This window comes from Misgurnus anguillicaudatus, chromosome 16, assembly GCF_027580225.2.
Source record: "Misgurnus anguillicaudatus chromosome 16, ASM2758022v2, whole genome shotgun sequence".
In the NCBI taxonomy this organism is placed as follows: Eukaryota; Metazoa; Chordata; class Actinopteri; order Cypriniformes; family Cobitidae; genus Misgurnus; species Misgurnus anguillicaudatus.
Window position 1 is genome coordinate 6,750,742 of NC_073352.2, and position 18,789 is coordinate 6,769,530.

Sequence of the window (18,789 nt, forward strand, 5' to 3'; positions counted from 1 at the left end):
CATGAGTGAAATAACTGCCCAGGGGTGCGTTTCCCAAAAGCATCGTTGCTAACCTGTTAGCAACTAAGTTGGTTGGCAATGGGAAATTGCATTGCAACCAACAAAGTTGCTGACTTAGTTAGCAACGATGCTTTTGGGAAACGCACCCCAGATGGTTGCAAACATGGCTGCCTAGTGGCGCGACTTCCATAAAAGGACTTTGGATGAACACACTTATATCATATAGAGCCCTGTAGACTCATGACTCGGATCTCGTATCAGCCTTTTATGACATGTTCAGGTTGTTAAATAAGCCAAGAAAAAATTACAATTCATACATTTTGTACAAAATAAATAAATAGAAAGGTTTCCACCCCAAAAAATCTGTTTGCAAAATCAATAAAAAACAGATTAACATTCTTATGGTGAATGAACAACCTTTTCCTTTTAGAGTAAGCGAAAATACACCACCACAAAAAGACCTTTTTAGTTTCTATTACACCTTTTCCACAGACATACATCATGTTGACATGTAAATGAATCAAGCCAAAATGAGTAATCCATACCATAGCAAATACTATATGTGAAAAATCAAAATGCTGCTGAATCACGTTCAGGTCTATTCTCCTTTCAGAGCACTAAGGAGTGTGTTTAAATGCATGCATCACAAAACCATAATTCTTCATTTTAAAGTCAGTATTCAGTCTTCCTGGAGCACTTTCTGATAATTGCCTTGAGCTTCATAAGCAAACCCGAATATAGTCTCCTGCTATATTATAGACCGGACACGTTGTATAAATGAGGATGTCAGCCTCACTAAGCATCACATGGACGTGCTCAGAGATGTCCTGTCATGACTGACACATCATCTCTTTGGGCGTCATGCTCTATTGTTGATGGTGCGCTGCATATATTTTCCGCCATTTGCATGCCGTTTTATTCTGAGAAGTCATTTAATGGGGTGGGAATGGTACGAGCCCAGCTGCATGCTGGGAGAGCAGACACAGGGCTTTTCACACCACCTGGGCCGGGCAAAGCAACTGAGCCATGGAAAGCCTGAATGGAGCGAGTGCAAAGAAACTTTGGGCAATCTGCAGTATACAGGGCTCGCCAGAAATATGTTGACTTTGTTGCAGCCGTGCCTGCGTTCAGAGCCTGTGATAAGGCTTTAGACGGGCAGCAGCAGCACATGGTGTTAGCCCTGATTTAATGCATTCGCATAATCTGCAGTGAATTTTACAGGTTATGCCATAATATCACCATTTAAAAACTGTTCTTGTATCTGAAAAAAGTTGGAACATTCTGACATTAAGTAAAACTGCTCTTTTCTATAAGTGATGAACTGTTTATTACAGCGCATACATTTAAATATAATGATGTTGTCTTTGGCCTTAATGGCATGTGTAAACTGCACTTGATTAATATTACCACAGACTGACACTGTTTTTTCACTCTTCTGGTCTGAATATGGGAACTACAGTAAATAAATCTGCTTTAAAAACCTAATAATCAATTTAGACCTGTCAGTTTATTAGCTCACTGTTTTATGACGAAAGTCAAGTGAATCAGTTTGGTGTAATGAAGGGAAGATTTGATTCATATAGATCGCCAAGTCTACAAGAGCAGCTCATGCAAAAGCCGCTAAATGCCAGTTTTGTCAAAAATGAGGTTATAATATTACAGAATGCTCTCTGCATGTATTATCCTATATGTTCATTAAATACTTTCACTTTAAATCCGCTTAAAGCCTCGGGTCATTCAGAAATACTCTGACAGTGTCAATCTGTGAAGCCGTGGAGTGCATGCGAGCTAACACAAAAATGATCTTTTCTTCAGAGGATTCTCCATCCTTCAAGCTATTATGGAGGCAGCAGTGGCAAACAACTGGCAAGTAACTGCACGCTCGGTGGGCAGCATAACAGATCCCCAAGAGTTTCGCCGTATCATCGAGGAAATGGACAGGAGACAGGAGAAACGTTACCTCATCGACTGTGAAGTGGACAGAATCAATGTCATTTTAGAGCAGGTAAAGTCGGTGCACCTGTTTCCTTCTCAATGTCTGACAGCTTGTCTACACATTGGGTTTAACGCTGTCTTTGCCTAAAGCATCAAAGCTCCTTTAGCCATGAACAAATGAGCTGTGAGCTGGAGGCTACAGTCACATGTGCAGTGGCAAAAACAATGTATTTAAACCTTTTGGAATTCATGGTTTTCTGAATAAATTTGTTTTTAAATCTGATCTGATCCTCATCTAAGTCAAGGGTATTGACAAACATAATGTGTCTAAAAATAATTAGGACTTTGGACGTCTCATGTGTATGGCCCTTTTCAAGTCAATCCATAGCATTTCTATTGGGTTAAGGTCTGGGCTCTCCCAAAAGCTGGATTTTGTTTTTCTGAAGCCATTCTGTTGTGGACTTGCTGCTATGTTTTGGGTTGTTGTCCTTTTGCATCACCCACCTTCTACAGTCTCAGCTGACGTACAGACATTCTCACATGATTCTAAAGAATTGTCTGATATATTTGAGAATTCATCTTCCCCTCAATGACTGCAAGCTGGCCAGGCCCTGATGCAGCAAATCAGGCCCAAATCATGATGTTTTCTCCACCATACTTTACAGTTGGGATGATGTTTTCATGATGAAATGCCATGCTGTTTCTATGCCAAATATAGCACTGTGTGTTTTTTCCAAATAGTTCAATCTTAGTTTCATCAGTCCACAAAACATTTTGCAAGTACTGCTGTGAAGTGTCAATGTGCTCTTTTGCAAACTTCAGGCGTACAGCAATGTTCTTTTTAGTAAGCAGTGGCTTCCTTTGTGATGTCCTGCCATGGGAACCCTGCTAGTTCAGGGTTTCACGTATTGTAGACTCATGAACAGAGATGTTAGCAAGTTCCAATGATGCCTTTAAATCTTTGGCTGTCATTCAGGTTGGATGAGTCTTGGTTGTGCTCTTGGTGTCATTTTGACTTGGTGCCCACATCTTGGTAGGGTAGCAACAGTCCCAAAGCGTCTCCATTTCTAGATCGTTTGCCTAACTGTATACTGGTGAATTTCAAAGTCTTTGTAACCCTTTTCAGCTTTATGTAAAGCAACAATTGTTGATCGTAGCTCCTCTGAAAGCTCTTTTTGGCAAAGCATGGCTTACATAAGCGTGTTCTTTTTGTGCAGAGCAAACTCCAAAAGTTTGAGGGGTTTTTATCAGTCAAAGTAGCTGTTGTCCACACCTTCAAACTTATTATCTGAACCAGACTCCAAGTGTGCTTAAACCTGACTCCAATTAGCTTTTTGAGGTCATTAACTCAAGGTTTCACATACTTTTTTCACAAGCACTATGAGGTTTCTTGGTTGTTCTCAATAAAGACATGAGAGATCAGAATTTTTTGTCTAATTATTTTGTTTGTCAATACCCTTGACAAATTTATTCAGAAAACTATGAAATTCCAAAAGGTTCACATACTTTTTCTTGCCACTGTATCTGTTTTTTGCAGTACGTCAATGCTGTTTGAATAAAACACTGTTATGATGTATGAAACAGTTGATGTTAAAAAAGAAAGATTAACATCAGAGACCAGAAACATCACAAGCTTGGTAATGAAAAAACAAGCAGCAAATAAAATTCATGGGAAAAAGGTCACACAAATATCTGTGAATCATTTGTAAGTCATCGTAATTTGTTTAAAAAATTTTAGAGGGAGAAAATAAATTGGCTGGAGTAGCTGTGCAGTCAAAAACTGAACTAAAGGTATCCATCGTCTTAGACAGCTCTATTGATTACACTGCTTTTTTACATTATATCATAAAGTGATTTAAATCTGGCGCACTGTGATGACTGTTGAACAGTCTAAGCACAAACCCCTGCAGCTAGAAGAGGTGAGCAGACCCATTAATTCAGCATTATTCTATATTCCTGATTTATTCATATTCCTAAAGTCCATCACTCTATTCGAGTCTTTACGAGGATGACCTGACAGAAATGTAGATGGGTTCACTGACCGCCCAATCAAAATGAATCGGTGAGCAGATATTAAACCACAACTCTCTGCTTCTCTTTGGACTTTAATAGATCAGCGTAGGACTTTGATATCTGTCTGTGAAGGGTAATCGGCTCCTCTCATTAGCTCTAATTTAAATGTATTAGCTTCCATATCACAATAGCCCTGCGTTGAAATTTGTCATTCACTTTGCTTTTATGAATCAGTTCTGAGTCTAAATTTAATACAGAGTATGTATTTAGTCTTAATTTACTCTGACTACTATAATTCGATTTTTCTTTACTCTTATGATTCTGAGCCAAATTGAACAATGGATGTTTTTTCATTGCTACATTTCTATAATGGATCACAGTAGATACTACAAATCAATATAGAGTACAGGAATGACCGGCCACTTTTCAGAGAGATTTTTTTTATTCATTTTCTGTAAGCATTTCAAAAAAAGTATACTTTCCCAAAAGCATCGTAAGACAACAGAGTTGCAAGGTCACCTGCAGGACAACCAGCAAATTGCACTCATGCAATAACGATAATGTAATGTTTTAAATGTATATTTATTTATTGGGGTTTTCTTTGTTTATTTGTTTAAATTACTTTAATATAATATATTTAAAATTCAAATGAGTAATCAAATTTAAATTAATAAACATAAATTAATAAAGAATGAAAATGTATTTGGTACAATTTTGGTAAAAGTTGGTACTAGCAAATTGATAATTGGTTCCTACCAATTGCTGCTATAATTCATCTGGCTACAGTAAAAAAATAATTTTTTGAAGGGAAATGGCATCTGATTAAAGAAACCAAATAAATATTTACGGTACAATGCAATAATCCATAATAATAAATTAACATAGATAATAAACAAATAATAATGCTGCGAGCAATTGTTATACGTACATCTTTGGGAAACGCACGTAAATGAACAACAAATGTTCGTTAAGTAGCTCATAGAAAGCGCTCTTAAGTGCTAAGTTCAATCGTTATCGGGAAACTCTAACAAAATTAGAAAAAATCCCTTTACAAAAATGCAATTATGTCAGTTAAGAATATTTAAGAGGTTATAACCATGGGCGAGGCTAGCCCCTTTTTAGGGGTGCTTCAGCACCCCTAAAAAGGAGCTCAGCACCCCTAAAACTTGGAGCAAGAAATTGATTTATTCTGAAATGTTCGTTCGTCTTTGACAAGGTTAAATAATGTCCAAAACATACTCCGTGGTTTGTGGTTTAAAATGTATATTTTAAGGTAGAAAATGAAAACCTCCCCGCTTAGCAAATGGTGTCATCCTCTTCTTCTACTTCTCTGTACCTGCATTGCTAGCCTGACCGTCATTCAGCGCGAAACACACGCAGAGTGAGAATCAGTTAAAAGTGTTGTGATGCAACATTTTTGTTCAAATCTTAAAAAATGTGTACGTTATGTTTATAATGAGCGAGTACATCACAAATCAATCTTTCAAGCCGTGTTTTTGTCTTATACTGAATCACCATGGTACACGTATAATAAGTGTTTATTTTCGGATTATTTTAGTCCAGCGGGTACCCGCGCGCTGTGGAGTAGCACAGTACCTGGGTGACTCGTCCATAGACTTAAACGGAGAGAAGTAGCGCCGGTTACAATGTTCTTCCGCAAGACGCATGGAGTTTTGTGCGTCTCAGTGGTGGGTAGTTGCATACGTGTGTCTCCGTTGTTAACGTTTATTGTATGATTTATCGTTAATTTGAGACTTATTTTAACAATCGGGAGTCATGTAAACATGACGTCACGTGCGTCATTTCTGGTCAGTCGTCATGAAAACATGGCGTTTAGAACAGAGTGAAAACAAACTACATATCACTGTATACCACCAGTAACTTACCGGTAAGTAATGTGTGTGAAATCACTAACTGTCTGACTATCAAACTAGACAATAAATATTTTTTTTGTTTGTCACATGTAGATTAATATGAAGGGGATAACGTTTTTAACCCTTAGTGCAGGAGTCACAAGTGTTTTGTTTTAGACATATAGTAAATGTAACGTTAATGGTTCAATTAAAGGACTGTTAAAAGAAAAGCTGCAAATTAACAAACTATTAATAAACCTACCATATGTTGTAGGCATAAAAGTTATAAATTAGGAGATTTGTCATTTTGACAAAGGCAAACAATACACTGTATATTCACATAAAACCATACCCACACTGCTGCTGTAGCCCACCTTTTGTCCTGATACTTTAATATGGCATTAATGGCAAAAAAGTGCTAGCTCACCACTAATTAGAAATAAAAAGGTTGGCAAAAAAATGCATCTCAAAACTCATCAGATTGATGCTTTAAAATATGTAATTTTAAAAAAATTCTAAGGGGGAGCATGCTCCCAGACCCTAGAGGGGTAATTTTCTTCTCATCTTTTTCACCCCTGACCCGTTTTCATGCCTGAAAGGTCTCCAAAAAATTTTAGATTTTGGAGTTAGTTGAACCAATGTTAAAATGATTACAATAGACATTTTATTGGTTTCTGTAGGAAAAAAGAGTGGGTGGTGTCAGCGGAGCTCATTGGGTGCTCAGCACCCCTAAAGCTCTAACCCTAGAATTGCCTCTGGTTATAACAAGAGAATAAATGAAGATAAACTTTTTCCCCATTTTGTTTGTTTGTTTGTTGTTGTTTTTTAGAGGGTCTGTTCTTTCATTTGATATATTTTAAGAAGAAAATTTTCCTGGAAGGCATTTTGTGAAAATCACAAAAAATGCTGGATGGCAACTTTTTAACCCTGTTAAAGTAATTTTTAAGTTGATCCAACTTTTCACTTTTTACAGTGTTGCTGCTTTAGGTTTTTTTTGCCAATAATTCAGTTTCCTTGGTAACAGTCTCTTATCTCAATGGTAGACCTCTTCATCTGTATTATAGAAAGTGTAATTAAACATTTATTTGTTTATTTGCTGATGGTTGGCCTGTCTTGAAAGGTTTAGGATTCTAAAAATACATTTCTCTTTTCACTTTTATGAAACGTGGAAGCCTACTGTTGCCATTTTTCTAAGAGAGAAAAAAAACCCTAACAAGCGAATACTTGACAATATTGCAATCTTTTTAAATTTACTCAGGTTTTGTCCAGAGTCCAAAGTCTTCTCAAGCTGTTAATGGCATGAGTGACTTTGCTTAAGGTTGTATCTTTTCAATATATTACTGTAGGTAAAATAAAAGTGAGATTTCTGTGTTCCCTCGAAGGTATACACGTGTTTTAAAATCCCTTTTTCGACCTCGGCTAAACTGAATCTAATTGAACTAATCTCTCCCGCCTTGCTGACACAGATAGCTGAGATAAGTTGCTGGCCGTGGTCCTTTGGAGACCCGAGCTAAGAATCGACGCCGGACAGGAGAACTGCTCACCGTAATCCATCTGAATTTTGTGATCCTGAGCTGTTCGGCACAGTCTGGGAGTTGAAGCCGGCCTCCAGAGGGTTTCAACAGCTGAGTTAAGCTTTGCGGAGAGCAATGGTGACAGCTTTTACTGCCCTGCTATACTGAGTATGTCAACCCATCGCAATAATTTATAAGCTGTGCCCTTGCAGTGGGAGCACAGAGGGGCTTGTGTTTTTTCAAGAGGAAAACTAGCTTGTGATCTGAGGTTTATACTGAGGATGTGCAGTTTTATGCTCCGTAACCATGATGCTCCGTCACGAAGCAGTGTGACATCTGTGAATATGGTTAAATGTGTTACTTTGAGAGGGTTTGGTGCATACTCCAGGAGTGTTTGCGTATTATGCATTTGGTTTGTGTGGTGGGACAGTGGCTTTGCCTGCTTTATGTTTGCTTAAAGTCATCAACAAATGAATGAACGTCATTGGGATACAATGAGCAGCAACAACAGAGAGCGAGAATGTGTCTGGATCTTGGATGGAAATGTTGGTACATTGGTTAACATACTGTATAGTATCCAGGGTCCTTGTGAACACATTGCACATTTTATGTGGTGGTCAGCTTGGGTTGTATGTGGAAGACAGAGGGATCAATAAAGTGAACAGCTGTACTGTTGTGGTTGGCTATTAAAGTGAACAAAACTACAGCACATTATTCATTGTTAATGTTTTTAGGAGACACACAGAGATTAATCATGCTATAAAAAAAGGGCAATTTTAGCAGTAGAGCCATAGACATCCCCCTCAATACAGTAACAAATTAATTTACTCACGTTACTGTAGTTGAGTCATTTTTTTGTGTACTTCATTTAAATTACAGTTTTTAAAATCTGTAATTTTACTTTTAGTTAAGTATGTTTGTTTAAATTATTGTACTTCGTTACATTATAAATCATATAATGGGTTAATGGGTAAAAAAAACAAAAAAACAATGCAAGGTGAAAAAGGCATGCCGAAGATGATTGATTGATGGGTGGGGAGCGCGCTAAACTCATACAAAGAAACAATGGAGAGGGATGAGTCTATAGTCTGTAAAAAAAATGTACGACGCCCATTCGCTCTCTTCCATTGGTGAAAAGTGAAGCCGCCTGTGTCCTGACATCTTGGGTCTTGACCCGTCCTGTGCAGTAGTGAGCAGGAAGTAAAGCCGCAAAATCAAGGCCCTGTCCTCGCTCTCGCAAAATGCGCATATCACAGCTATCAATCATACAGTAAATGACAGAACCAGCTTCGGAAAAAAAGATAATTGAAGTGTAAATAAATTGTTTACTTGGTCTCAAGTCCCATTGAATAACACGGGGGAGGCGGGGTTTATGACTTATACTGGGACCAGTCACTGGGGGGCGATCGAGACGTTTTGGCTTCACTTTTCAGGGCTAATTTTATCATTCGTGACAACTGTGAGAAATGTGTTTGTAATGTGTTTGTAACTCATCTGTTTAAATGATATTACGCCTTAAAGTTCAGCATATTTAAGGGCGTGGTCACTTGAGTGACGGGTAAATAGCCATTGCTGTCACTACAGTCGAGCTAGTGGGCATGGTTTTAGCAACCAGCCATCTCAGCTTCACCCACGTCCCGCCTCTTTACCCATTTTCGGTTATCCACGAGTGATGTGCAGTGACACTATGTCCATATTATTTTACAGTCTATGGTCGTGCCGCATTACCACCTTGGGTGTTCATTATTTTCGAATAATTTGCTTGCCCGTTGTCAATTATTCCTTACATATAGCTTAATAAAACAAGGTATGTTACCAGCAATAAATCAATTACAACCTAACTATAGTGATTTTATTTACTAGCTGCTGATTTTTTGCCTCCAAAGTGCAAACTCACCTGTAAAAATCATTAAACAATTCCATTAATGTTTTTTAGGTGTTCTGACAATTAAAACAACTAGTTTGTGATTTATATTCATTTGTCCTTTTTTTAACTATACTAGAATCCCCCACCCCACCCCCCGCTTTAAAGAGTAAGGGCCAATCTCATTTCTCTGTCTGACCCCTTCCCCTTTGTCTTCGTCTTCCCCTTGCCCCTCGAAACCAAGAAAAGGGGAAAGGGGTAAGACAGATCGTTCGTCTAAAAAATGAGATACCACTCGATTACCGTTTGCGTCACCTTCCCTTGCCGCTAACTGGCTGCTACGTAAACAGACAAGCGTTGACAAACAAAGAAGATGCCGTTGTCTCAGGTTGTGGTATCGATTGCCTGAGCGGAGCTCCACAAATAGCGCATAACTTAGCTGCTAGCTAGCGCCTTAATTAGCGATTCAAAACAAAAATATTACAATTAAAACCGCTTGAACATTTTATTAAAAGTATCATAAAACATGAGTGTCATAATATAATCTCAATTAAACTGCAGAAAATAACATTACTTTCATTTGTGCGACTCCTTGACAGTTCATCAATAAAACGTCTTGATGCCGGCTCTCCTGAGATATTCCTACGTTAACGTTTACCCCTCTCTTTCAAGTGTGGTCCTTGTCACACTTCGTCTCAAGGGCTATGTATCCCTACGCCTTGGCCCTAGCCCTTGATCAAACTGAGAATTGAGACACCACTTTGCCTCGCATGAACGCGCAAAACCGAGGTGAAGGGGAAGGGGTAAGACAGAGAAATGAGACGCGCCCTAACTCTGTAACTGTGGGTTTACACCAAACGCGAAGCATGCAATCACATCGCGTTGCTCGCTCTAGATTACTCGCAGGATTTAACTTCGTGTCATGTGAATATTTTCAACTTGGGCGAAGACGCGTTTGAGGCAAATAGCGCGTGTTTTCGCGGCAAACGCGCCGTCCATAACGAGTCATTCGCATCGCCCCAGGCGAGGACGCGTCTGACCGTGTCTTTACATTGATTATGTATGTAATCTACTCGCACAAATGGTTGAACTTGAATCTGGTGTAAACCCACAGTTAATTTTTCTTTGAGTAAAGTTAAAATGACCTACTTTTTACATTAACTATAGAAATTTAGAGCAGTTACTTTACTTGTACTTAAGTAAAATATCATTAAAGTAATTGTACTTTCACTTGAGTAGAATATTTTATTACTCGTTCCACCTCTGGCAAAGTATAAATAGTTATTTATGATTTCTAAGCCTAACTCAAAAGCACTACAACCCATTAAACACGGTGAGTTTAAAATTTACAAACAGATGAAATTTTATTATTGTACCATAGCTCAGTGGACAGAGTAAAACCATTTTAATTGAATCATCTGTCTTCTTCCTCTGTTAAAACTAAAAACTCTGTTTCAAAACAATACTTTAGGGTTAAATGTAAACTGGCCAAAAAAAGTCAGTAAACTGTAAACTAAAGCAAGCTGAAGAGTGTTAAAAAAACACAGCATGACCATTGGAGGTCCAACTCCTAAAGACCGAGGCCTTAAAATCTCTTAAAGGCTCACAGGCTCTGGAGAGCTTTTAACCTGTCAGTTTAACAATCTAATGGGATTAGAGGTTTAACTGCGTATCGCAGCAGTCACAATGTGTGAGACAAATCAAAAGGATTCAGGACCTGTCAAACCGAGCCCAGTAAGGAGTAAAAATCATAATTGAAAATGCACCAAAAATAATCCACCTTATATTGTGTTTTTATTTATGATAGTCGACATGAAGAAACATTAGATATGCCCATTTTAAAAAGTTCCTCTTTAACTGCAGGAATCCTGAATATGACCAGACAAACACAACAGAGCATCACTGATAGTTTAATATAAGACAACAAACAAGGGAAAAGAAGGGAAAGTGTTTCTCCTGGACAGTCTGATTAAATGTAAAGCATTCATTTTTGTAGACACTTTCACCCAAAGCAAGACAAGCAATACAGTTTCTTTAGCAACAGAAATTGTGTGGGGATATTTTTTTCTTACTGGCCGCAGTTCAGCAGGAGACACATCTTCAGCTTTGATAGCAGCAGTTAGTCTACATGCTCCATATGGTGTTGTCTTAAAGGATTCCCAGTAAAGCAGATATTTTTGAAGGTCTGTGAATTCAGCAGGGACAGGACATCATTGACTGGGTCATCTTCCAGGTCAAACAGGGGAGTAGAAATGATCACAGAGTCAGGAGCACTATTGATTAATAGGTCAGTATCTGACTCTCTAGTCTTTAGCAAGAAAAACATGGATGATGAGAAATTCTTAAAATCATAACTTTTAGAAAATATGTTATTCGAAAAACCCCGAACACTTCTGAATAAAAGGAAAAATATTCGGCAGTCACTGCTAGTGTTTGATCCGGTGCCCAGTAGAAGCCTACACTTTTCCACATTGAAAGGTCTCTTTGCACAGGTAAAAAGCAGCTGTCATGACATTGATTGTCCTTGATGGTGCTGAGAACGAGTGTGTGCCCCGTTAAGATGTTTATTCCAAACCTTTTGACTCATTACACACATCAGATGACAACTGACAACACGTACAAATCGAAAGCCAACAGTTTGTCACCCAGTTTTTGTTTTTTAAATATATGATGATTCCCTTTCCGATTATATTTCTCATGCTAGCCCATATGCAGCTGTCATATCTGAGGTGTATTTGTTTGTTATAATTCATTATATTTTAATTACTCTATTAAAATATATTGATATATATTTAATAGTATTATTTTCCCATGCACACAAGTATAAATAAGCTTTAAAGATGAAGGAAAAACACCAAACGACAATAAAACTACATTTAGTCATCTCTCATGATCTATATTCACAGTTTCTGTTTAAAAAAGATTTTAAAAAGTACATCATAATTATGTAAATCTACATTAAATTGCCTGGTTGAACCTTGGAAGAACAAACTCGAAGGGATGCGAGGATAAAGAAGGCATCTTTGTGATAATTGAGATGTGTTGTGATTTTTTAGTTGGTTACTTGACCTTACTTAGTATATTATAACTAATTTCAACATCGCAACATTCATAACATACATTATTGCTGGGCAAAGATTAATCGTGATTAATCACATACAAAATAAAAGAGATTTTTTTGCATAATATATGTGTGTGTACTGTGTGTAATTATTATGTATATTTAACCACACACACACACACACACACACACACTGAAAAAATGATTCATTGAATTTAATCAATTTTTTTAAGGTAAGTGGTTGCAATCAATAAACAAAAAAATTAGTAAAGTAAAATAAAATATAAAACTTTTGTTTAAATGTAGCTTAAATAAATTGATTGCAACCACTTACCTTAAAAAATTGATTAAATTCAATCAATCATTTTTTTCAGTACATACATACATACATACATACATATAGTATATATAAACATGTAAATGTTTCTTAAATACATACATGAATGTGTGTGTATTCATATATACATAATAATTACACACAGCACACACTCATATATTATGCAAAAAAATGCTTTTATTTTGTATGCGATTAATCAGGATTAATCTTTGCCCAGCACTATTATTATTGTTTAATTTTGTGTTATTGCTGTGTTGTGTTATTTTTAAATGCAAAAAAATGCATCCACCATATTTCACTGTAAAATAAATGCAGCATTTTTGTCAAATAAACATTTTATATTTTATACTACAGTACTTTAATTTAAAAATTTTAAAATTAAGTTACACAACTTCAACTAGTTTTTATAAGTATATATATATATATACTCTGCCCACTTCCGGTTTTATCAGAATACAGATAGAAATATTGGCTCTGTTGCTCATCCCTACACTGTAAAAAATACTTTGCTGCCTTAAAAGGTTTTGTTGAATCAACTTCATTTCAAAGTCATTTCAACTTACTATTATTTATCTTGACTAGATATGAGTTGTTATAACTTATAAAATATAGTTGAGAAAAGTCAACTTAATTTTATAAGTTGTGACAACTCATTTTTGATTGTAAATCTGAGTTGACAAAAAATGTTAAGGCAGCAAAGTATTTTTTACAGTGTAGTTACAGGTTTGAGTGTTTTGATGATTTTTGGTGAGGTGGATGTCACAGGGGGAGTTAGTTTTGCTTTTTGAAGGTCACCCTGTGCTGTTTAATATATTTTCAACAACTCTGACCTCTACAAACCAAGGAAACAATGGGGGGTTGTCACCTCAAAAACGACAATGACTGCAATCTAAAAATGTCTGGGTTATTTTGAGTATGTTGGGTAACTATTGGACAGAACACACCGCTGGGTTAAAATTGACCCATTGGTGGGTTGTTTTCACCCAACTGCTGGGTTTCTTATAACCCATGGTTGCATAACAACAACCTAACATTGGGTCATTTTAAACCCAACACGTGTTCTTTCCATTATGTACCAAGCATTGGTTAAAAACAACCCAGTCTTTTTTGAAAGTGTGTGTTTACATTTGCGCCATTAATGTCATCATTTCTAATAATCAGAATAAGAACTTAACCACAGTAAGATGTTTTTATTTAGATAATTCAATGAGAATTGTATTATTCACATAACCTAATACACAGCCAGGACAAATAAATGAACCAGTACAAATACAAAACACCTATTAATGGACATATCAGTGCCATGATGAACATAGAATAGAAATGTGATTGCAATGCTGCTGCCACTGAGGAGTTAAATGGGAAAACTTCCCAATGTCATGTTTGTGAATCTGCACAGGTGTATGACCCCATCATCATCATCTGTGTACATCACAAGCACATGCACACGCAAATCCTATTGGCTGGATCTGAGATGAGTTTAAACGATACAGAAACCTCTCACGTTTCTTCTTCTTGGTCATAATTTGAATCTTACAAAATACATCAAGTCATCATCATTTGACTTGTAAACAGGTGAAAAGGAAAGAGATGCCTCAGGATTTTTCAGTTATCATTTATTACGTTGTTGTGCTAAGACTATGTTTTGGTTAGGTAATTATTCTTGACGTGTTGATGTGGCAATATGTATTGTTATATGACATGTTTGTTTCTTTACACAATAACAGTAATATCAGAGTTGTGTGTGGGTCTGTGTCTATTGGGTTCTCCTTAATTGTGTTGTTATGATATTTTTATTCTTTTCAGAGTAGCGTTTGGCTGCCATTATTAGATGTATTATTATAGTTTCTGGGTAGGCGTATTTATTAAGCCACTAACTTCAAAATAAGTTTTGCATTGTCTTGCCAAAAGAGGCTGATGCAACTATGGTGATAAGAAACGAAACCCATTTTACCCCAAACAACACATTTTTCAGAAAGATGATAGTCAAATGAGTTTACATAAGTAAATGAATGTAGTTATTTTTCTTGTGGAAATGAGGCAGATGTGTTCAGCTAACAGAGGTTTAGATTGAGCGCGGTGAAGAGGAACGTGGAGGTACAGATGCTCCTGTCTGTTCATTAGAATCTATTCCCTCAGGACCACTCTACTTTCTGGCCTGCCCACGTAAATGCTAGCCTGAGGGAGGAGAATGAAGATAACTTAGTGTTCGAGTGAGCTTCTAGAAAGCATTGGGAGTCATTTGTCCACCCCCAGCCTCAATCCTCAATGAGTTTTGAAGAACGCTTATTGATTGGTCTTGCCATAAGGTAAGTGTTGGAAGAGGAATTGATGATCTAGCAGGTTTTTTGTAACCCAAGCAGTATCCATGCATTTTATAAGATAACAAAAAGCCCCAAATGACTTCTGTGTCTGAATAATCTGTGTTTCAAATCGGCTTCAAGAACCTAATAAATGTGGCTTACTTTGCTTGCAAGATAGCACTAGCTTGATATTAGATCAATTTAAGGCTTAGTGACCTTAGTCTGCAATTCATGTTGGTCCCAAGTTCCAGCCTGTTAAAAACAGAAGAATGCATGAGAAAAACAACATGTTTTATGTGCAGTGATGGATGCTTTCAGTGGAAGCAGTAAACTGTACATATAAAATGTTACTTCTGAGGCAATGCGACGCTCGTGTCACGTTTTTATCGACTTATAAATAATGTAATAGCAATCAATAGCAATGTCTTCCAACACGTGGAATTTTTACTAATTAGATGTGTGAATCTAAGCAGAAAATGAACAACTTTCAGTGATCTTGTGCTGCTTTTAAAAACACGTGTATTCTCCTACACTGTATACATTTGCCATTTTCTCATGTACAACAAAAGATTATAGATAAAAAACTTGTTTCTCTATACAAATTAGGGCTGTCAATCACTTAAAATATTTAATCTAAAATGTATATTTATATAATATTTAAGATTAATATTTAATCCAGATTAATCACATTATTTCTAAGATTAATATTTATATAATATTTTAAGATTTATATTTAATATAGATTAATCACATTATTTCTAAGATTAATATTTATATAATATTTTAAGATTAATATTTAATCTAGATTAATCACATTATTTCTAAGATGAATATTTATATAATATTTTAAGATTTATATTTAATATAGATCAATCACAGTATTTCTAAGTGTAATATTTATATAATATTTTGAGATTAATATTTAATCTAGATTAATCGCATTATTCCTAAGATTAATATTTATATTATATTTTTAAGATTAATATTTAATTTAGATTAATCGCATGATTTCGTGAGTTAACTCGTGATTAATCGCAACTTAATCGCAAATTTTTATCTGTTCTGTTCTTAAGTTAACACTTTTCAAGTTTTTAATACTCTAATCAACATGGGCGTGGACAAATACTTTATGCAAATGTATGTTTATTATTTGTGAAAGACTCAAAATATATAACAGAGCAAAAATAATCATCCAGTTTAATGGGTTAAAAACAAAATCACTGCATCGACACCTTAAAATCACTGTAAACGTAGATTTGGCAAACACAAAGTCAAAAACATTGAGACACCTACCCAGTCTCATGCAGATGCGTATAAATAGCACAAAGTGTAAAAATCGTGCAATACATACGGCAAATTCATGCATATGATACGCCAGTCCTTCCCATTCACTTAAACGGCGCATCTTTTTGTCGTTTTATTTATTGCTTTCTCAATTTTTTCTGTTTTTTAAACCATTTTCGCTTGGGTTTAGGGTTAGATTTGAGATATGATTAAGGAGATATTTAATATACAGGTTTCTCCATGTTTTGTCTATATTTAAGCCATGGTCGCTTGGAGTTGGGGTTAGAATTGGGGTTTGGGTTAGGATGTCATTTTTATACAACAAAAAGTTGTTCTAACTCTAAAGCCAAGCGAAAATGGTAAAAAAAGCAAAAAAAAATGAGAAAGCAATAAATAAAACGACAAAAAAAGATGCGCTGTTTAAGTGAATGGGAAGGACTGGCGTATCATATGTATTATTACATCATATGTAATGGCATATGTATTGCACTATTTTCACACTTCGTGCTACTTGTACGCAACTCAGTGAGACTGGGTTGGAGACACAGACAGCTTTAAGATCTACTGTAATGCAAGGATCAGATATTTTTCCCCAGCAGTTAATCAAACATCCACTGAAGACATGATTATATCTGCATGAATTCCTGTCTAAACTTTTATTTTAATTGTAATTCTGTCTATGTGTGCATATATCTGGACGCGTCTGTGTGTCTGTGTGCATGCTTTTGATGTGTCAGTCAGCGCGAGGAAGATTGTTTCAAACTCCTTAAACATCAATCAGGTCCCAAACTTTATCTCTCTCAATAACTTTTTTAACATCAAGAAAGTCATGTACTTTATTTTCTAATTCAATTTATCCAACAACGTGTTGGCCTAGGGTCAACCAGAAAATATGCGTTGCGTTAATCGCACGTTAATAATATTAGTGAATTTAATGCGAATTTAATTTAATGCTAATGCGTGATTAATTTTGACAGCCCTAAAATAAATCCACTAATTTGTCCTCACCTAAACCCGCTCCATCCTGAGTAACCACATGTGCAGTAGGCAGTGTTGAGTATTTCCCTGTCAGTGAACATATGATGAAATGTTTTTAATAAAGTTTGAAAGAGTTTTTTGGAAGCTTGGTAGTGATAAGAGTCGAGCCACCGTGGTTCATTCATGGTTAAAGGAATAGTCAATTTTCTTAAAAAAAATCCAGATAATTTATTTTTTCTTTTTCTTGTCAAAAATGACAATCGTTTTGCTAGATAAGACCCTTATGCCTCGTTTGGGATTGTTTATAGTCCTTTGAAACTCAGTTGAAAAAAACTGTTACGTGTTGAGTTAAGGTTTAAAATGTTGGGCTCTATTAAAGTCCATTAAAATTAGAAAAATCCTGCAATGTTTTCCTCAAAAAACATAATTTCTTCTCGACTGAACAAAGAAAGACATCAACATTTTGGATGACATGGTGGTGAGTAAATTATCTGGATTTTTCTTTTAAGAAAATTGAATATTTCTTTAATTTTTATTTTTAGTAAATCATTTAGTCTTGAAATTTTATAAAAGTTGTGTTCATGTGCAACAAATGTGTAAGTATCTTAAAGATTTTGTTTATTATAGCGCAAGGTTTTTTTTGGTTTTTTTTTTAAATCCCATTGACTTTTTGCCAAGGGAACCAGTGTGAAGCTATGTTATCCCTACAGCTCTTTATACTGTAGGTCTTGATGTTGTACTTGGACGAGTGTGATGAAAACTTCCAACAAAAAGCACACTTGGCAATAAAGCTCCTTCCTGATTTCTGATTCTCATACACAGTCACCATGATGCTGTTCTCCATGAGACTCTTTAAGACCATGTTCTTGGTTTTCCTCCAAAAGCTGTCCTCTGTCCCCTCGCTGCAGGGAAGAGCAATTACTTCATCCCTGCCATGCCATTTAACATTCATTTCCTAAGACAATTGAACTGTTTATTCTGTTATTGCACATGAGTCATTGAACGTGTAATCCCAGGTTGGCTGTGTTTCGGCTAAAGGTCAGGGCTTAACATCAATGACCCAGCAGTCTTAAGTCCGAACCTTTGAAACGAACGCATTGCTGTTGCTTTCATAGCATGGCCACGCGTCTGCAGCTCTCCATCAGAGCTGTGTGAATAGTTTCTGGCAATGGGTGAGGATGGGGTCACTCCGGTCTGTTATTGCCCATCACAAAGGGGTGAATACTTCCCTCAAGGTCACAGAATCGTTTTCTGGTTGGCAAACACAAAGGAAGCAGAGCTGGAGGTGGAATCAATGTGGCAGCGGGTAGAGGAGGATTACAAAGTGAGTGGAAGAAGATTCGAGTACTTACTCATATTAACCATAAGCACAACTCTAATCCAATCCCATAACACCATTCAGAGATCAGGCCACCTTCAGTTCTGTATTATGTGGAAAGATTCAAGCAGGGGGAAATCAAACTTTTTTTTCTTTTGCTTGGTATCCAAAAGGATGGTTGGATTTATTATTAAATGTATGTGCAAACATGAGGCTCAGAAAATACAAATTTTTAACGTAAACAGTCTATTATATGTATCTATACTGCTGATATGAATGTGTCATATATTCAAATTTAGCATATTTTGTGGTATCTTAAAATATTTGCA

At 36.2% G+C, this 18,789-nt stretch overlaps 1 protein-coding gene across 7 annotated transcripts in view; it reads left to right on the top strand.

Moving 5' to 3' along the window:
• Positions 1-18,789, top strand: part of gria3b (glutamate receptor, ionotropic, AMPA 3b) — a 141,137-nt gene that overhangs the window by 68,331 nt on the left and 54,017 nt on the right. For all 7 annotated transcript variants that reach the window (XR_012357891.1, XM_073854073.1, XM_073854074.1 and 4 more), the window contains exon 4: positions 1,818-2,005. Coding sequence is in view for 6 of the 7 variants with exons in the window: in XM_073854073.1 (XP_073710174.1) it covers positions 1,818-2,005 (188 nt within the window). In the remaining variant the exon portion in view is untranslated. The remainder of the gene's footprint in view (positions 1-1,817; positions 2,006-18,789) is intronic.